This window comes from Puma concolor, chromosome D3 (genome assembly GCF_028749965.1).
Source record: "Puma concolor isolate L17-30 chromosome D3, mPumCon1.1.hap2, whole genome shotgun sequence".
NCBI lineage: Eukaryota > Metazoa > Chordata > Mammalia > Carnivora > Felidae > Puma > Puma concolor.
In genome coordinates, this window is record NC_141678.1 from 67,117,690 (window position 1) to 67,139,283 (window position 21,594).

The following is a 21,594-nucleotide window of genomic DNA, read 5'->3' on the forward strand; positions in this document are numbered from 1 at the left end:
GATTCCAAGACGTGAAGACACAATTGTAAAATTCTGAGGCTGACACCAGCGTGGGTGGGGCTCAGGGAGAGATATTTGTGAGCAGGGGCTACTGCCTAGAGCCCCTCCGTTAGGAGCCGCCACCCCTGTCCTGCGGAGGTCACCGCCTGCAGAGGTCACCCAGCATTTCCCATAGATGCAGACTGCAGAGAAGGGTGTGGCTCTGGCCACCACTCACGGGGACGGGGAGGATGGAGCCAGCAGGCCCTCCGCCATCGGAAAACCTATGCTCCCTCCCAACCTTCTCTCCACCACTCACCCATCCCCAGGCCCACCACAGCGGTAAAGGGACACCATGGCTTGCCATTTCAGTTTCCAATGAAGTACTTGCAGGGTATCGATCGAGATTTCCAAATACAGCCGTTTTCTTTCAGCTTCAGACGCTTGGGCCCAGCACCCAGAGGCTGCTCAATGGGTGAGCCCCTCTACAGGTGATTTTATTGCTCTTTCCCTGGGCTCACAAGAATGTACAAGCACGCACACACACGTGTACACACACACACACACACACACACACACACACCTGCCAGAGCTAAACCGCTCACCCTACCTGACCCTGGCAGAGAAGTTGGGAGAAAGAGGCCTGGTTTTTCCTCTCCCAGCTCAGGTGAAAAAAGAACCAGCGTGGAGCTCCAGCCCCGCCTCCAGCTTCTTCAAAGTCCTCCTGGGTCCCGAGTCGGCAAATGCCATCACCACATGGCTCAGAAAGGTACGAGAAGCCATTTTCTCAAAAATGCATGAACGCTTTATGTGTCTGGGGGCAGAGAGGGCTCTGGGGTGTTTGGGGGCCTCAGCTTGCCTTGTGCCCTGCAATCAGCATCACCTGTGCCTCTGGCAGACTGGCTCCTTTCAAAGTGCAATCCCATTCCATCCTCCCCATCACCGTAAGACACATGCTGGGCAGGAAGTGCAGAAGACCAGAGAGGTTAAGAAATTTGCCCAAAGCCACACAGCAGGGAAATGGCTAAGACTCCTGGTCCCACACTCCCCCTGCATCATGCGTGTGGTAAGGCAGGCAGTGTGGACACACCAACTTTTTCCTCATCCCCTTTCCAGATTCCTCATCCTCTTACTGGCCTGTCTCAGGGCTCGGTCCTCACCATTCTTTATCCATGCTGTCCCTGAAGGATCCTATATGCATTTCCCTGACTTTAAATTCCATCACTACGCTCTCATTTCCTGGATCTATTTCTCATGGCCTGATTCTGGCTACTCGAGTCACAAGCATCTCAAACCTAACGTGCCCCAGCTAAACCTCCCGAGTCCAGCCCATCTCCACCCTTAAACCTTCCTCCCCCCCCTCCCCACCCAGAACCCTTCCTCCCCAGGCTCCCCACTTCAGCAAGAGCATGACCTCTGCCCATCTGCCGAAGGCAGAGACCTGGGGTCTCCAATTCCCCTCTCTCTTGTGGGCACATCCTATGAGCTCTACCTCCGGGATCTGCCTCCAGTGTGGCCCTTTCTCCCCACCTCCACTGCGACCCCCTAGAGCTGAGCTGCCATGTTACAGGTTTAAATGCATCCCCTCAAAGTGATACGTTAAAGTCTTTTTTTCTTTAATTTTTTTTAGTGTTTATTTATTTTAGAGGGATAGAGACGGAGCACAAGTGGGGGGGGGGGGGCAGAGAGAGAGAGGGAGACACAGAATCTGAAGCAGGCTCCAGGCTCCGAGCCATCAGCACAGAGTCTGACGCAGGGCTCCAACTCATGAACTGCGAGATCATGACCTGAGCTGAAATCAAGAGTCACACGCTTAACAGACCGAGCCACCCAGGTGCCCTGATATGTTAAAGTCTTAACCCCTAGTACCACAGAATGTGACCTTATTGGGAAATAGTGTCCTTACAGGGGTAACCAAGTTCACATGAGGTCACCGTAGGGCAGGCCTTACTCCAAAATGACTCGTATCCTCATAAAAAAGGGAAATGTGAACACAGACACGGACATGCACAGAGGGAAGGCAACGTGAAGACACAGGGAGAAGGTGGCCATCTAATCGCCAAGAAATCCTGTGGCCACCAGAAGCTGAGAAGCATGGGGCAAACCCTGTGCAGAGCTCCTTCAGAGGGGACACAGCCCTGCTGATACCTTGAGTTTGAACTTCTGGCCTCTGTAACTATGCGTCAACAATCCTGTGGTGTAAGCCACTCGATCTGTGGCGTGTTATTACAGCAGCCCGGCAAACTAATACATCATGGGCCCCGCAAAGCTTCCTATCAGGCTTCGCTTCCCCTTTGGACCTTCCATGCAGAAGCCCTGCTGCTTTCCTTTTTATTCCTCCGGAAGTCAGCCTCACTGTCCGCTCTGCAGACAGAAATTTACCCAGCGCCCCCACCTCGAAGCCACCCCACCTCAGTGTGGCTGCTCCCAGCAGCCTCCACGCCATCGTGCGTTTCCTTCATCCCGTTCCTCACAGTCCATGGGTACAGCTTTCATCGTTTATTCACTTCCTTATTGTTTAGTCCCCCTCTAGGCTACGCACTGCATGAGGTCAGGGAGCAAGTGTGAGCAAGTGCTTAATAAATATCTTTTGAGCGGATGGGAATAAGTCTGCTCCATCCAGCTATCAGCCAGGCAGCCTCCTGGTCCAGTAGGGGGGAAAGGAGTGGGTGACCAGAACTCTCCCACCTCGTCCTTCATCCCCACGTGCATATCAGCCCCTTGCCGGCCTCTGCATGAGTCCCCTCCTCAGTCCTGTGCCTCATGCCACCTCTCCAGCCTGGAGGACCCACCACCCTCTCTGCTCCTTGCCATCCCTCCACCCTCTGCTCTTCTGATCTTAAATCTTAAATCTTTTTTTTTTTTTTTTTTAAGTTTCATTGAGCGGGGAGACTAACACTCCAAGGTAACTCAGTTACATTCTGCAATTGCCATATTGTATCTTTAAAAAGTAAGAACGCTTTGGTACATAAATAGGCACAGTAGCCGCGCACCGGGACACCTGAACCGGGTCTCCGCACCTGCAGGTGGGGTGGGGACGCAGGTCTAAGCGCCATCGGGAGGGCCATCTCTTTCTCGCACCAGCTACATCCTTCAGCCACTACTCCACTCCCCCGTCCACGGCGGTGGGTAGGGCTGAGTCTTCCCAAGGCGGGGGCCCAGGACCGAGGCGGGAGAGTGCCAGCAGCAGCAGGCCCCACGCACCTGAGACACGGGAACTCTACGTTGTCGCTCTCGGGCTGCCCTTCTTCTCTCACGAGCACGCGCTCCAGGAACCAGCCGCTGCCCCCACCTTTGCCATCGTGCCTGATCCTCACCCGCCTCACTTTCCGCATGGTGACCGACTCAATGGTGAACTCGTCAGCCTTCAAATGGGGAAGACAGCACGGTCAGTTGGACAGTGGCTCCCTTATGACCCAAACACCAAGGGAAAACACGGGCCCAGAAATCAAAAAAGCCAGGGCTGATGGGTTGGACTACTGGTCTTTCACAGGTGGGCTGGGGGATACCTAGAAAGAACAGGTCTTACCCCTTCTCTAACTGCTCCCACTGGGAAGTCACTCGATATCAAGTTCCCAACAATGGAAGTCTATGTTTTTTGGTTAAACAATGGCCATTCCTTATGATCTTTTTTTTTTAATTTTTTTTTACATTTATTTATTTTTGAGAGACAGAGCACAAGTGGGGGAGGGGCAGAGAGAGAAAGAGACACAGAATCTGAAGCAAGCTCCAGGCTCCGAGCTGATGGCACAGAGCCCGACACGGGGCTCAAACTCACAAACCGTGAGATCATCACCTGAGCCGAAGTCGGACGCTCAATGGACTGAGCCACCCATGCGTCCCTTTATGATCTCCTTCTAAATGGCAGATCTCCCAGGAGGATGGACACACTAGGCTGTTACCAGTCACTAACCATTTATCATGAATTAATTCCTTGGCTAATCAACTTGGGCTCCTGCCACAGAAAGATACTGACTGGGGGACCAGTGGTCTTGCTAATTTCACCATTCTGCCCACTAATGGGGCAGCAGAAATACAGTAGGGGCTGGAGAGTTGCCAAGCCTACATGAGCACATCTGGGAGCCTCCAGGAACAGAAACACTAGTGTGGGACTGGTGGACAAAGGAGTCAGAAGAGGTAGAAGGAAAAAGTTAAGAAAGGGTGGGTAGGTGGGAGGGAGAGAAGAAACATATTGGTCTATGTGAACTCTCCCTCTCCATCCCTCCCCAATGAACCTCCGTGTACCCACAACACTCAGATTACTTTTGCCACCCAAGAACCAGGCCAGCCTGGATTGGCCTCAGAGAGACCTCCACTCGAGTTCCAGGGCTTGTCCTGCCATCGCCAGGCAGGGAAAGAGCCAAGACTTATGTGAGGTCAGTCTGCAAATCTGCTTCACCTGGTAAGCACCTCCAGCCTCCCATTACTGCAACAACCACTCTACTGAGCACCTGCTCTGTGCTGCAGGCCAGGTCTGTTGGTGGGGGGGGGGGGGGGGGGGAGGGGAGGGGGGGGAATATATGCGCATCGCTAATGTTCACATCAGCTGGCTACAGGTAGGCATCCATCCCTTCCCCATTTTAGACATGGGAAAATAGGCTGGGGGAAGGGAGCTACTGGCCCCAGGCTGGGTTTGCCCCCAGATCTGCCCGCCATTGCCCCACTCGGCCTTTTCCCATTGCCCCACTCGGCCTCCCCAGGAAACCCATCTGACAGATGCTGAAAATGAGGGGGGCACCCAGCACATCAGTAAGGAGGCTAGGAGCAGATCTCAACTCTTCCATTCCCATGTTTAGTGCTTTCTTGGTTTTTCTTTCAAAAGGAAACGACAAGGTGCCCTCAGTGGTCATGTCGGGCAGAGAAGGCAAAGTTCCCAGCTTTCCACTAGCCTGTGTCCTCCGGTCCACACACAAGGTGCCCAGCATTCCTCCCTACCTGGCCACCTCTGAGGGAAGAAAGGTGCCACTCATACTTCCTCAAATGTCCTCCTATTCTGCCCCCTTCTCAATGCTTAAGGTGGGGAAGGGACCATGACCCCTCCTGGGTGGCTCTTCAGGCCCCAGCTGAACAGTCCCAGGAGCCTGGAGGGTGTCGTGCATGCTAGTTCGCCATTCCCCTGAGCAAGCCTCTCTGACAGCTGGGCCCCAGCACCCATATCAGCTCTACCTTAGCAGAGAAGGGAAGACAGAAGACAAGGGCACGGGACCTGGGACCAGTTGAGCGGCATGGGGGAGGGGCACGGCTGCACTCACATTGCCCTTCTCAAACAGGTCGGTGTTGTTCCTGCAGTTGTAGAGCAGCCGCTCCCCGGTGTCCCCCACGTCGCCAAAAAGGCACAGGTAGACGTTGGCATCGGTTCCTGCACCTTCGAGTTCTCCGGTGCACACGGTCACACGGTACCGGGCCACTGTCAGGTAGAGAAAGGGACATAGTGGCTGGCCACCCCCTGCTCCCAGCACTGGCCCTGCTGCTCCTGCCTCTAAGTGCCTCCTCCCTCTTTCCCTCCAGGTCTTGCTTGGGCTGGCCCTGCTCCCTCCCCAGCTACACAAATCCGGACTCAACCCACTCCAGGATCAGCGTCCCTCTTCCCACATAAACCAGAGGCTCCCAGTCCTGGTCAAGCATCAGAATCCCCTGGGAAATTCTTGAAGAATGCAGATTCCTGTGTCCCACCTAGGCTTCCCAAGTTTTAGTCTCCAGAGGTGGGATCCCTAAAACTGCTTTGTTTACATGCTCCCCCAGGAGACTCTGATGGGGTTGGCAGTGTTTGGGGACCACAGGTCTGATTCAAATATTTCGACACTTGATTCCATCCAACCCAGCAGATTCTTTTGTCTTAGGTTGTTCTCCAATTCATATGTGTCCTGTCTTCCCTAGTAAGAGAATTTTTCTTTGTGAAACAGAACTGAGCCCCCCTTTTCTTCAGAACTGAAAGGCACAAAATGCAGCCACCGTGGGAGGGGCAGCAGGTCCTTTCTCTGTTGAAAATGTACCTTGGAGGAGGTGGACTGCATCCCCACACATCACAGCCTCCCTTCTCACTTCAAATAAGCTAGAAAGCAAAGTTCATTCACTCATTCACTCACTCATTCACTCATTGGTCCTGCATATGTTGACTGAAGCCCAGTCGGTGTTTGGCATCATGATAGGACAGGGAATCAGCAGCGAGCAAGTCCAACAGACTCCTGTCCCCACGGTTACAGCAGAGTTGAGAGGGGGCAGGTGGAGAGGAAAGATGGACAGCAAAATCGTAACAAATTATAACCGGGGAAATTTCTGAGTTACATCTGCAACAAAGATTACATAGGAGCAGGGTGCCCTAAAGTGGAATGGAAGTGGGGAGGGGGAGTGTGGTGAGTGAGTGTAAAGGATTTAGAGATTCAGCGAGGAGGTGATGTCTGGCAAAATGCTAATGACAGGAGTGGACCACAGGAAGTTCTGAGAGAAGAGGGTACAGGAAAGTATGGAGCACCAGGGTGGGGATGGGTATGAGTAGCAAATGTTCCAGCAGAGAGAAGGCTAGTATATCTTGGGGAGGGGAGGAGGGGAGTTAGATGAAGTCCAGAAGGGGGCCAAGGCCAGCACTGGGGGTATGACAGGTCAAGGTAAAAGCGTGACTTTCTAATGGGAAGTCATTAGAGCACTTTTAGTGAGCATGTAACTCGATCTGATTTATGTTTTAAAGGGTACTCTGGCTGCCATGTGGAGAACTGATTGTAGGAGTGAATCAAAGAGGCCAGTTACAGAATAATTACAGTTGTCTAGAAAAGAGAGGAGAGTGCTTAAGACTGGGGTGCTGTGAAGATGGAGAGAAGCCAGTAGATTAAAGATCTATTTTGGAGGGAGAACCAACAGGGGCGCCTGGGTGGCGCGGTCGGTTAAGCGTCCGACTTCAGCCAGGTCACGATCTCGCGGTCCGTGAGTTCGAGCCCCGCGTCGGGCTCTGGGCTGATGGCTCAGAGCCTGGAGCCTGTTTCCGATTCTGTGTCTCCCTCTCTCTCTGCCCCTCCCCCGTTCATGCTCTGTCTCTCTCTGTCCCAAAAATAAATAAACGTTGGAGGGAGAACCAACAGTACTTGGCGATGGGTTGGATAAGTAATTGAGGGAAAGAGGAATCATGGATGACTCCTAGGGTTTTGGCTTGGGCAACTGGGTACTGTTCCCAATAAGAAGTATGGATGCCTAGGGGGAAGGATAGGTTTGGAGATACAGATCAATGGTTCTGTTTGTACATTATAAATTTGTGGTGTCTATTAGATGTTCATAAAGGGAGGCCAAGATGGCAATTGCATGTGTGTCTGGGGAGTCAGGACTGTTGGCATGACTGGTCATCACTGGCACATGGATTCCACTGAAATCTATGGGAATTAGATCCCCCATGGAGAGGATGTAGACAAGGATTAGAGGGACACCAACATTAGGGATCAAGCCCAGAAGAAGTTAGCAACTCAGATGAGAAGCAGCCATGGAAGCAGGGGGGACATGTCTCTGTAGCCAAGAGAAGGCAGGAATGATTTCAGTAGTAAATGCCACGAAAGATAGAGAGTGATCTTTGGTTTAGCTACATGGAAAGGACTTGTGTTGAGGACAAGAGCAGCCTCAGTGAAATTGTGGGGGAAGGGAAGAATCCCTCCAGCAAAGTCTGAACAGAGTGAGAAAGAAGTGAGAAAGTGGGTACAGCACCTGGATGCCTGGATAGACCTCTCTCAAGAAGTCTGTTGTAAAGAGGAATACAAAAGGGAAATAATAGTTGGAGTTGGGATTAGGTTTAAAGATGCTTTATTATAAAATATTTAAGATGTGAGATACTAGATTATTATACTAAGTGGGAATGATCCTGTAGAGAAAAGAAATGATGATGCAGGAGAGAAGGTGAAGTTCTTTAGAGAGGAAGAAGAAGAATGACCAGAGCATAGATAAAGGACTAGATTTTCCAGGGTTCAAGAAACTACAACTATGGAGACTGCAAGGAGGGCAGAGGTATAGCCTCAGAGGAGTGACAGGTTGTGGGAGAGCCTTGAGTACAAACTGAGATATACTGAGTCATAAACTTAAAATAAGGCCAGTCCTGGGGCACCTGGGTGGCTCAGTCACTTAAGCACCCAACTTTGGCTCAGGTCATGATCTCATGGTTTGTGAGTTCGAGCCCTCCATTGGGCTCTGTGCTGACAGCTCAGAGCTTGGAGCCTGCTTCAGACTCTGTGCCTCCCTCTGTCTCTGCCCCTCCCCCACTAGTGCTCTGTCTCTATCAAGAATAAATAAACATTAAAAAATTTTTTTTTAATTTTTTTTAATGTTTATTTATTTTTGAAACAGAGAAAGAGAGCATGAATGAGGGAGGGTCAGAGAGAGGGAGACACAGAATCTGAAGCAGGCTCCAGGCTCTGAGCTGTCAGCACAGAGCCCGACATGGGGCTTGAACTCATGGAGTGTGAGACATGACCTGGGCCGAAGTTGGATGCTTAACTGACTGAGCCACCCAAGCTCTCCCTTTTATTTTATTTTTTTTAATTTTTTTTAATGTTTATTTATTTTTGAGACAAAAATTTTTTTAATAAAAATAAAATGAGGCCATTCGCAAGGCTGCATGTTGTACTACAGTAAATCTACAATAACTGAATAGGTCACTTGTTGGCTTCACCTAGGATAAGGTTATCCAGGCAAGCATAATAGAGGGATATAAGGGAAGAAAAGATAAGGGCATGTTTAGAGGTAGATTATAATGGTGGCCCATGCAATCTCATCCAGGTACAGAAAAAACTAAGTACAAGAAGAGGTGATAATAAAATGAGTGGATTAAAGGTCCTGATGCAGTTAAAAAATGTTAGGGTGCGAAAGGGAAAACTATGGAGACAGTAAAAAGATCAATGGTTGCCAGAGATTGGGTAGGAGGGAAGGGACAGAAGAAGAGACAGAGCACAGAGGATTTTTTAGGGCAGTGAAATTACTCTGTATAATACTATAATGGTGGATACATGTCATCATAAATTTGTCCAAACCATTGGACCATTATAAATGGTCCAAACCATTTGTAGAATGTACAGTACCAAGAGTGCTCCACAAGTAAACTATGAACTCAGGGTGCTAAGGATGTATCAATGTAGGCTCACTAATTATAACAAAACGTAACACTCTGGTAGGGGATGATGATAATGGAGGGGGTATACATGTATGGGGGAACGGAGTGTACGATAAATCTTTATACCTTCCTCCCAATTTTGCTGTAAACCTAAAACTGCTCTAAAAAATAAAGTCTATTTTTAAAACTGAAGGAGCTATTAAAATACTCCCAGATAAACAAAAAGTGAAAAAAATTCATCACTAGTTGACCTGTCCTGCAAGAATATTTAAAGGAAGTCCTTCACATTAGACATTAGACAGCAACTTGAATTCAACCAAAGAAATAAGAGCACCAGGGAAAGTAACAACATAGCAAATGTATAGACAGTATCATGTGATTTTTTATTGTAATTATTTTCTTCTCATATCTTATAAAAGACAATTGCATAAAGCAGTAAATATAAAACTTCACTGGTGGATTTAAAATGTATAAAGATGCAATTTATATGATAGTATAGCACAAAGGAGGGGGAAGAGAACAAACCTACAATGGAGCAAAGTTTTTGTACATTATTGAAATTAAGTTGGTACTAATCTGAACTAGATTGCTATTAAGTTGTTAGTTGTAATTCTCTGGGAAACCATTAAAAAATTACAAAAAATGTATATATTAAAAGAAACAAGGGAACCAAAACAGTATTCTAGAAAATATTTATTCAATTCAAAAGAAAGTGGTAATGTAAAAATACAGGAACCAAAAAAAAAATTCGAAACATAGAAAACAAATAGCAAAATGGCAGGCATAAATCCTGCCATATCAGTAATTACATTAAGTGTAAATGGACTAAATATTTTAATCAAAAGGCAGAGTGTGGTTGTCATCCTGCAGAAACAGGATGGGTTTTTCACCCCATATTTGCTCAGATATCAAGGCTGATGACGCTACACATGTACCAAGAGTGAACATAAGATGTATTATTCACATAATGAGTTCTGGGGAGAGTATGGTAGGTTCCCAAGAAGGTCCAAAAATGGCTTGAGACAGCAGGGAAGGATGACTAGCTTGGGATTTTATGGTGATTAAGAGATGAGAGTTCCCTTGTGGGGGTCAGGGCTTGCATGGCTTGAACTTTCCACCAGTGCTAAGGGAGGAAGCATCCAGTCTTTTTATCAAATTGCCCAGATATTAGGCAGAAAGTGGGGGGGGGGGGGGGTAGTGTAACTTGAAAGTTGTCAGCAGTCAAATATCAAAAAAAGTCACACTGTTACACAGAGATTGGCAAAATTGATAATGGATCTAACTATCTGCTATATAGAGAGATACACTGTAGATTCAAAGACCTAAATAGGATGAAAGTAAAAGAATGGCTACCAGAACTGGCCACCAGCAACAGACAGTCTGAATAAACGTATAACAAGTGAAAAGATTAAATCAGTAATCTAAAGACTACTCACAAAGTAAAGCTCAGGCACAAATGTCTTCACCACTGAATTCTACCAAGTATTCAAAGAAGAATCAATACCAATTCTTCTCAAATTCTTCCAAAGAACAGGAGGGAATATTTTCCAACTCATTTTATGAGGTCAGCATTACTCTGATACCAAAACCAGACACAGATATCACAAGAAAAGAAAATTACAGACCTATATATCTTATGAATATGGATACAAAAATCCCCAACAACATATTAGCAAACCAAATCCAGCAACATAAAGAAGAATTATATACTTTGACAAAGTAGAATTTATCCTAAGGATATAAGTTTTGAAAATCAATTAATGTAATGTATCATCAATAAAATAAAAAACAAATATAACATGAACATTTTAATAGGTTCAGAAAAAAACATATGACAAAATCTACCATTCTTTTTAAAAAATTTTTTTCTAATGTTTACTTATTTTTGAGAGAGAGAGACATAGCATGAGCAGGGGAGGGACAGAGAGAGGGAGACACAGAATCTGAAGCGGCTCCAAGCTCCTAACCGTCAGCACAGAGCCCAGCGCAGGGCTTGAACTCACAAACCATGAGATCATGACCCGAGCTGAAGTCGGATGCTTAACCGACTGAGCTACCCAGGCGCTCCCAAATCTAACATTCTTTTATGACAAAAAAAGAAAACCATCAACAAACTAGGAATAAAAGGGGACTTTATCAACCCATAAAGTCATCTATGAAACCCTACAGCTAACACAGAATTTTTGGTGACAGACCGGATGCTTTCCTTAAGCTCAAAATAAGACAAAGGTATTTGCTTTTCAACATTTGTTTTCATTATGGTACTGGAGGTTTTAGCCAAGGCAGTTAGGCATCCAGATTGGGAAGGAAGAAGTAAAACTATTTCTATTCATGGATGGCATGATCTTATATATAGAAAATCATAAGGATTCCACTAAAAAATATTTGAACTAATTAATAAATGAGTTCATCAAAGTTGTAGAGTATTAAATTAATATACTCAGTCAATTGTATTTCTCTTGCAATAAACAATCTGAAAATGAAATTAATAAAACATCTCCCTTCAAAAGAGCATAAAAAGAATAACATATGAATAAACTTAAAAAAACAAGTGAGAAACTTCTGCTCTGAAAACTATAAAATACTACTGCTGAAAAAATTAAAGATTATGTAAATAACTAGAAAAGCATCCCATGTTTACTGATTGGAAGACTTAACATTGTTAAGATGGTAATACTTCCCAAATGGATCTATAGATGAAATACAACCTCTGTCAGAATCCTTTAGAATTGAAAAGCCAATTCTAAAATTCATATGGAACTGAAAAAGACCCAGAATGGCCAAAACAACCTGGAAAAAAGACTAATGAAGAAGCGTTGGCAAGGATGCAGAGAAATTGGAACCCTCACACATTGCTGATGGGAATGCAAAATGGTGCACCTATTTTGAAAAACAAAGAGTAACCATGTAACCCAGCAATTCCGCTGGTGGGTGTATATCCAAGAGAAGTGAAAGGATGTGTCTACACAAACACTTGTACCTGAATGTTCATAGTAGCGTTATTCACAATAGCCAAAAAAGTAGAAACAACCCAAATGTCCATCAACAGTTGAATGTGATCTATCCGTACAATGAAATATTGCTCAGCAATAAAAAGAAATGAAGTACTAACAGGAGCTGTGATGTGGAGGGACCTTGAAAATATGCTAAGTGAAAGAAGCCAGACACAAAAGGTCACCTGTTATATGATTCCACGCACATGAAATGTCCTGAATAGGCAAATCTACAGAGACAAAAAAATATATAGATTATTGGTTGTCAGAGTCTGAGGAGTGAGGTAGAGGGAGGAGAGTGTGACTGCTAATGGGTATTGTGTCTCTTCTGGGGGTGATGAAAATGTCCTGAAATTTGACAGTACTGACGGATGCATGACTTTATCAACATACTAAAAGCCACTGAACGGTACACTTTAAGGGGGTGAATTGTATGGGACGTGAATCATACCGCAATAAAGCTGCTGTTTTGAAAAATGGACACTACTCACGGATGGTTCGTCTACAAATGAAGATAAAGTATGCCAGGAATGAGACAAATCACCAAAAAGTTAAAGACAATGCACACATTACGTTTTCAGTAATATACCCATTTTTATCTGGAGATGTAGAGACATCTGAAAGTCACATTTGACCATTAAACATGTGGGTCTGTGAAGACGCAGTGTGTGTAGCCAAAGCTCTGGTCAGAAGGACAGGCAGAGAATGACTGCTTGCCCACAGAGCTGGCACAGGCGGGCACTGGAACCAAGGGGGGTGGGGGCAAAAGCATCCTGCCCCTACTCTGCCTCTTCACAGGGCCACAGCCCCTGAACTTATTAGAGCCTTTCTGCCTTCTCCAGTCACCTCTGCTGAAATGCAAACACGAAGTGTCTTCAACCTTCAGCCTTTGCGTAAGTGAAGCTGATGCTTCTCTGTTTAGCTCCCAGGGACAGAACTGGTAGCAGCAAGAGGGATGAACGGCATGAAGTGGAGTGAGTACTGAAATGGGGAAGCACAAACGGGAAGAAGGAACACCGGCCTTGCTGACTCTTAATTCTGATGGACAGTTCTGCAGTTTTAGCTGTAACCACCCGGCAATTCCCAGAAGCAAACTGATGAGGGAATGCAGCCATCCCTTCGCCCGGGGAATTCCAGTCCTCTTTGTGCAGGAGCGCTGAGGCCCATTTGGCTGGAAGTTCTCGGGGCTCCCGATCTTCTCCAGGGGCCCCTCCCAGACCACCAGCCATTGAGGTCCATCCTCAAGCTCCATCCTGGCGGGAAGTCTACGGACAATTAAAACTAGCTGTATTGTTAGCTATCAGCAGCGTAGACTTCCAACAGATGGGTACATACTACCAGAGCCTCTTGTACTTTAATTTAAAAATTACAGCTCGGACTGATTAACAAGAAGCTTCGATTTTCAGCACTCGAGTCCAGTGGTCTCCCGCCCACTCGTCAGCGGTGTGGCATCACATCTGCCGGGCCTGCAGTAGGGATTGCAGATCGCATTGCTTCTACATCTCACCGGGCTCCTGAGGGAGGGCAGGGTGCACATACATCATAAGCGGTGTGTCTAGTCCGTGTCCCGGGGCTGCGTGAGTCAGCGAGGCCGCTCCCGAAAGGCTTTCCCTCTCAGACATGGCATTAACTGCTTCTTTGAAAGGCCCTAGGATGCATGTACGTATGTATGTATGTATGTAGTAAACCAGGAGTACACAATTTCAAAGTTAGAGAACTGGTTTTAAATTGGGACTTATCTTATGAGTCTAAGACGCTCCACTTAAGGGACTGCCAGGAAGCCCTGCACATTATCCACTATACCGTGGTACCAATGGGGGACGTGGCACTTGTCACCAGCTCTGTTTACTGTTACAGAGAAGTATCCAGACCAAAAAAAGAGATCCAAGTTCCTGTAGAGGTGTGTAAGGACACCAGGGTGGGTGTTCCCAGCACAAGAGAAATTTATGTGGGCCAGATAAAACATCTGGGAGCGAGGAATCCAAGTTGACATGGGCTCAGAAGTACTGCCAAGGACCCCCAGAAGGCCCCAAACTGCCTTTAGAGCCAGGACAGACAGCTCTTTGATTCAGCTCTTCATTAGAGACTTTTTTCATTGGAAGGGTTCTTTAGCAGCATCACAGAAGACAAAACCAACAGCTATGATAGCCCCACATCTCATACCCTGTTTAAAGATGTTACGTGCACATTTACATATATAACCTACAGACATGCTCTTCCTGCCACGATCTCTCCTTATCTGTCACATCCCTATTCAGAGAACACCTAGCTCAAATGGCACCTCATCTACAGTTTTTCCCAACATCCTGAGCAGAAAGTTCACCTCGCCGCTGTGTTCCCATGGCATTCTTTCACCAAGTCCCGCCACAGTCACCTTCAAGCTCTCTCTTGGATTTATCCTCTCTCTAGTCTAGCCAATCTTTGCCCAGTCCCAGGACCTCTTTTTCTCTGCCCTTGATGACTTCTTAGAGACTCGCCCCTAAAATCCATCCTCCACACGTCCGTGAGACAGACGAGGAGAAGTGTTGGGAGTAAGGAGCTAGAAGGAATTTCAGGACAGGGTGCAGTGTCATCAAGGTCATGGGAGGGCTGGGAGGCAGGAGCCTGAGCCAGAGGTGGGACGTGTTGCTCAGAGGAGCTTCATGGGCTGATCCTGAGTGAGGCACGGGGACGGAGGGGACTGGGTAAGTGGGTGAGAGGTAGCGATCAGCAAAGTGGATGAGGACCAGGGTGTGGGTAAAGGGATTTTCCACATGAACATTGAAAGAAGCAGCACAGAGGCTCTGAAGTCTTGATGTGCAAACAAATCGCTTGGTATGCTTGATTAAAATGCAGATTACCAGGCACAGGCCTCAGAGAGTCTCATCAGCATATCTGGGGTGGGGCTGAATTGAGTCCCCTCCCCAATTCATATGTTTCAGTCCTAACCCAAAGTACCTCAGAATGTGACAAGATAGGAAGGCAGAACTTTTAAAGAGGGGATTAAGATAACATGAGGTCCTCCGGGTGGGCCCTGACCCAATGCGATTCATGTCCACATAAGAAGAAGAGATCAGGACACAGACGTGACCACACAGAGGGAAGACCGTGTCAGGACACAGAGAGAAGGCCACCGTCTGCAAGCCAAGGACAGAGGCCTCAGGAGAACCGAACCCTGCTGACACTTTGATCCCGGACTTCCAGCCTCTAGAACTGTGAGAACTGTAATTTCTGTTGTTTAAGCCCCTGGTCTGTGGTATTTTGTTGCGGCAGCCCGAGCAGACTAACAACACTGCCCCCAGAACGATGGCAAGAGGTGGAGGTGTGGACGATGACCGAGGGGCACACCACATCACCTTCAGCGAAAGAGGAAAGTGAGCAGAGGCCACCAAAAGATGGGACTGATCGGGGGCAGAGGCAACACTGTGAGATGGTGTGAGCCCCAAGTCTGAGAGTGCAGAGGGAGTCAGGCGAACTCCCTCCCCCGGGCCCCACAGTTTGTGAGGAGAGAAGACAGGTTCGGATGGACGGGGAAGCCAGGCTTCAGTCAGGGTAAGGAGGAGGTGGAGGGAAAGAACATCCAGGGCATTCTAAGTAGAAAAACCTCACTGAAATGACAATCTATCAGTATTTTCAAGTTTTAACCAAACAAAAAATGGTTTCATCCATAAAGCTAGGGGAGAGGGACAAGTACAGACAATGGCAACAAGAATTTGGGGGCTTGAGAGCCCCTGGAAAGGTGATTAATGCCTTAGCACAGTGTTTCCTCACCAGCAGCAGGGCCACCACTTAGAAATCTGTGAGACAGGGGCGCCTGGGTGGCGCAGTCGGTTAGGCGTCCGACTTCAGCCAGGTCACGATCTCGCGGTCCGTGAGTTCGAGCTCCGCGTCAGGCTCTGGGCTGATGGCTCGGAGCCTGGAGCCTGTTTCCGATTCTGTGTCTCCCTCTCTCTCTGCCCCTCCCCCGTTCATGCTCTGTCTCTCTCTGTCCCAAAAATAAACGTTGAAAAAATATTAAAAAAAAAAAAAAAAAGAAATCTGTGAGACAAACAGGTCCTGGGTCCCATCCCAGGCCTCCTGAATCAGAAACCCTGCAGGTGAGGGCCCACACGCTGTGTTTTCAAAAGCCTTCTGGGTGATAATGCACAGGGAAGTCTGAGAAGCCCTGACTTACCAGACCAGAGAGAACTGATCAGAGCTCTCACTTGTGCAATTTGAGAGGCAACCAGCAAAAAGGCTCAGGAATGACAGCAGCAGGGTCACTTCAGAAACAGGGAGTGAGGATCTAAAGTCGTGAGAATTGGTTAGAAAGACTGAGGAAGGGGTTAGTCCTAAGACCCCAGCCCCACTGGTTCCTCTCGGGCTCATTTCTGGTGCACAAAGGGGCCAGATCCAATAAGAGCAGGTTTATTTCTGCCTTGATGGGCTACATGTTATATAGTAAGTCTCAATTTGGGGCATAATGCTGTTATTGACCATGTCCATAGGGACATGATTGCCTTGTTACCACAGAAAACATTACTGAACGTGAAAAGACAGAGTGTAGACCCTGAACCAGGAGGTGGGAGACCTTGCTCTAGGTCTGACTCTCTCTCTGACTGTATGATCAGGGCAAGAACGCCTCACTTTCCTGAACTGCACCAGGCTATTTTAAAGGCCTTGAACCCAAATATTCTATGGTCACATTTTTATTTAAAAATGAAGAAGAACCATAAAGTAGATGATACATAATTGCAAGCACTGCCTAATTACGCTAACAGGGTGCTTTTGTAGTTGATATTTGCTATGTGGGGTTTCTAAGTTTTTGAGTATTTACCTCTATTTAAATCATTCAACAAACATATACAGAGCTTCTATTAGATGTACAAATGTCTGAGAAGTGACACTATCCAAATATTTAGAAGGGTTACTGCAACTATGAGTGACATTGTTTTCTATATATTCTTAACTCTGTAATTTTGCAATATTGCTATACTATTAAAAACTTAAGGACTACCACAGTGATAGCAAATAGATTAATCATCTTAAGTGCCAATTCTGATCAATTGCTAATGTCTGCTTGGGGAGCTATATCAAGAGCGCTGAAACTCATTTCAGACTCAATGGGAAAGAATGCTGTGATCACTCAGTAATGTCTGCCAGGGGCAAAGGCAGGACATGTGCTGTGTCTCTGTCTATTCTGCTACTAGAACCTAGAGGTAAAATGATCTCCCTTAGCCCCTTTCAATGTGGAACCTGGGCCCCAGATTAAAAGCTTAGTCCCTCTCCTACTGGCCTTAAATAGAAATAGAGGACTCATCAGGGGTAGCCAATCACCAGATACAGCCTTCCTTTTGGGGGAGCATTTCATGCATAATTTGAAGAAGATGTTTTCTTTAATGTCAGGAAGGCTGTGGAGAAACATTGCTCAGTGCAGAGTCTTCTCATCCCCTCACAGCCCACCTGAAGACCCATAAACGTCACCTCGCTCCCCCACACCCACTATCATAGAGCGCTGGTACCATGCTGTAGAGATGACTCCTTCAAGCCAGTCTTAAGGCCGAGAACTAAGTTCACCCGGCATTTGGAGGGGGCTTGATGAGGTACAGCAGACAAGACTACCAGCTCATGGGCCAGCCCCCTGCTGACACACCGAGGAGGAGTTCCACTGCCTCCCCCAGGACGGTGGGTACTCACTGGCCATTATCCTCTGCACCGTTGGGCCCTCTGCGGTCATTTCCCTCACGATCTCATTGTCATCCTCGTTGGCATCCAGCCAGCGATTGCAGTTGAAGTTATACTTGTCCTTGGTCAGGGTATTCATCAGGGTCATCTGGAATGAAGTCCTGGGTGAGCAAGGGGGTGTCCCAGAGATACACCACGCCCTGGGGGCCCTGTTCTGCTATTGCATCTAAGGGAGGCCACAACCATCCTGTCAAGAGGATTTTTGTGGAAAGCGGAGTGCCAGATTAACACTTGTCCCTCTTGGTCCCTGGAGACCCACGCTTGCCCAGCAGCCAGGTGACCGGGGAAGAATGCAAGTCTGCTAAACACCTGTGCATTTTCTTAGTCTGCTTTGGAGGTCCTCTCCCCTCAGGAAGTCCCCGTGTGTCCAAATTCGAGACCCACACTTACCCACCCCAACTCCCAACAGACTTATGTGACAGGGTCATTAGAAAGAGTTCCTCTCCCAACCACCTCCCAAGCCCCAAGATGGCACATCTCACCCTCTCTAAATGCCAGCCAGAACCAGGGCTCCTTCTGTCATGCCATGCCCGAATCTTGTAAAACCTGCCAAGATCCGGGAGCTCAATCTATGGGGTGAAATAACAAGCCTTGGGTGGACATAATCAAGTGAAATGTGTTTATCCTCACAGCTTACCCCCTCCCTGGAGGGCACCCACCCTGGGCCACTTCTTCAGCAGTGAGGATGGCTTTGCTTCAAGCCACCCTCATAGACTTTGTCCTCTCGTGACCTTGCGACCAGGGGCACGTGAGGGCAAGATAGCCATGTAGGGCCGGGATTCAGTCTGCCCTGGTGAAATTGAACAAAAATAACTGACCCACAGTAGGATCCAGAATAAAGAAAATCTTCCAAGCAGTAAACTCCCAGTAACAAAACCCATATGGCAACCCTGTAAATTAGCACAGGCCCACAGCCCCAGAACTCTGCTGGGCACTGAAACAGATGCAAAGATCAATACAGCAGTCACGCCCTTTCCCAAAGGGCTGGCAGTCTAGCCGGGAGACAAATACATGAAGAGCAATGAACTGAGTGCATAACAGAAGCACCAGCGGGGTGCTCTGGGAAGACAGCTGAAAATTACAAATCATTCTCACCTAAAGGTCAGAGCACACTTCTGTTGGCAAAATAAGCCTTGCTCCGGTTAAATATGCACCAGAAATTTAGCGTTAAACTTACAATTTACCTTAAATTTGCTCCTTTCTAATTCATTCCAGATGGGGTGGTTTGACGCTGCGGGCTCAGGGTCTCTGTTCTACTATGATTCCCCAGGATTCTAGGCTCCCCAAGAGCATTTCATACCTGCTTCTGTCCCCCAGGTTTGATTCTGCAGTGTTTGATTCAGGTGAAGGGCCAGATCCAAAGTGCACACCATTCAATCAATACTTTGCCTGTAAATCACTCTGGCACCCCTTGCAAGGAGCTGAACTTCTCACTGCACCCTTTTGTCCTCAAACTGGATTCAAAATCTGGCTTAGAAAACCATCCCCATGACAAACACGTCTTATGTCCCTTCCTCCTTCATCCCTCCCAGCCCATTACACTTCCTTCCTACCCTAAATTTCTCGATTATGCCTGGTTTGAACCACTTGTTGTTGGGATTCAGGAGAATCTCATCTGTCCGCCCCTTCTGCCCATAAATCTGGATGAAGATTGGAGAGTTGGTACCAGCTTTCTTCAAGTCGGTCGTCCAGACCCACAAGGACCAGGGGAACTCTGCAGAGACAGGTCAAGAATAAAGAGATTTTCGTGTTACCAGTGGGGAAGGCGAGCAAATCCAAGGAGCTCAGGAATGAAGCACAGACCATGCACAAGTGTGGCCCACTCTCAGAAACCCGCTCTAACAGGTGCCAGTATTAGGAACCCAAGGATTCCCTGCTATTTGAAAGAGGGTACCTCAATGTTCCTTTTAACGTGGAAGTCTATTAGTATGTTTTAAGTAGGGAGAAGAGTTGACACCTTGCACCTCTGTATATTTAGAGTGCACTGTGTTAAACCGTTCAGTTTAACATCTAGCCCCTCACAGCAGCTTATACAGTTTGGGGTCACAGGGGTACTAGGCCTTGGTGCCGGGTATGTAACTCTATGCCGGGCACGCAGCCTGTATCTTGGAGAACCAAGCTCTGCGGGGCCCATTCCCTTCCTTTCTAGAGGAAACCTGAGAAGCAGAAGTGGACTCCTTCGAGGTGAAGCTCTTGCCCAGGGGTCTGACATCCTGGCCTCTGTTGGCCCTGTCTGAAAGGCCACCAGCCTCTGATGCAGCCCCTGCACCTACTTTTTAGCCTCTTCTTCCTGAGAGACACCATCTCATAGAGCTGCCTCTCGATCAGCCCGTCCACCTTCTTCTCGTCCAGCCAGTTGCCGCAAGGGAAGGTCTGCTGGATGCCGGTGAAGGGGCACAGAATCACCACCTGGGAGGGCAGATGAGTCTCCTGCAGCAGGTCCCCGGGTTGGGACCCTTACAAAGTTTGACAGCCTCTTCATATTGAGGGTCGTCTACATCAGGTTCCTCAAGGAATGGCACTTCTCTTACTGTTCTCTGCCTCATTAAATCTTTGACCAAGAAATACCCACCCCCCACAAGAGGTCTTCCCAAGTAGGTATTATCCGTCCTCCAATTTACCAGCCCAAATCCCGAATCCTCCCCTATATATAACATACTCTTTGAACCCTGTGTTTCTTCACGCGCTTCATAAAACCTCAGACCAAACCAAATGAGCTAGAATACAACATTAATTCCCTACATTTGTCTTGTAGGGAAAAGGTCAATCACATAGAGAGCAATGTGTATCTGGAATTTAATACAAAAACAAACTGCTCTCTTTGGGGCTTGAGCCTCATTAAACCTTTCCTACACTTTCTCTAATCACATTCTGAACTCATGAGTTTAGAACTCAGAAGGGTATCCAGCCTAGGCCACTCACATTAGAGATGTCCAAAGGAATGTTCTTGTGACATCACAAGATTTTCTATCAACCAAGAAATTTTGACTATTCACATTGCTAGATTCTCTGCTTTATCTTCTTTTTAACTTGAAAGCTAATTTGACTCTAGCGCTGATCAAGCATTTTGACAAGCTACTGTCTTACTGGGTGTTTGTTGTCAGTTGTTTATGGTTATTACCATTGACTATAGTTTCCTTGGATTGAATTATTACACTTAGATATACCCAGATATCTCTGAGAATTCAACTAATACTGTATGACTGTCATAGCCGTATGAAACCTTGCCTTATAACCAAGGGGAAGGAAGATAAAAGATTAGGGTGGGGGAGGGGAGTGTGTACACCCTCAATCTCCCAGAGAAACTCTCCTCCCTAGAGATAAATGATGTCTCAGAGCCTCAGGCAGTAGCCTCCTCGAACAATTTAGTCCTGTGACACAAATGTGTTAGCAATTCATAGAGTCTACTCCAACATGCATTCAACATATGGGAAAGCTGAGGTCCAGAAAAGGGAATGAAGTGCCCAAGTTTGGAGTTAGTTGGTGTCAGTACCAGAAGCATAAATGCTCCTGACTCCTATTAGTTAGGGGCCTTTTACACCCATCAGCAAGAATTTCAGGATTCCTATTAAGGCTGAGGTCCCCTGGGACCCATTACTGCACGCCATCTTTTATGCTGAAGAGTCTATGCAACCATGCATTCAGAAGTGGACCTACCTGTACACAAAGATGGAGGGCACCCACAGAGGGTGGTCTAGGGGCACAGAAAGTAATAATCACCAACAATTATTTAACAGCCTTTCTTTCTTCCCTCTGAACAAATCCTGCAATTACTTCCTCTTAGTTTACTCCTGAATTGCTCTCTAGTTTTTACATGTGTATTAGTCTTGTTTGATCAAT

The 21,594-nt window shown here is 47.2% G+C and overlaps 1 protein-coding gene across 1 annotated transcript in view; it reads right to left on the reverse strand.

The window, feature by feature from the left end:
* LOXHD1 (lipoxygenase homology PLAT domains 1) overlaps positions 1-21,594 on the reverse strand; it is a 166,239-nt gene that overhangs the window by 80,629 nt on the left and 64,016 nt on the right. Inside the window, exons 9-14 of the mRNA XM_086682857.1 lie at positions 20,028-20,163; positions 19,308-19,468; positions 18,237-18,323; positions 17,707-17,842; positions 5,232-5,386; positions 3,184-3,344 (exon numbers count right to left, since the gene is read on the reverse strand). Coding sequence (XP_086538983.1) covers positions 3,184-3,344; positions 5,232-5,386; positions 17,707-17,842; positions 18,237-18,323; positions 19,308-19,468; positions 20,028-20,163 — 836 coding nt within the window. The remainder of the gene's footprint in view (positions 1-3,183; positions 3,345-5,231; positions 5,387-17,706; positions 17,843-18,236; positions 18,324-19,307; positions 19,469-20,027; positions 20,164-21,594) is intronic.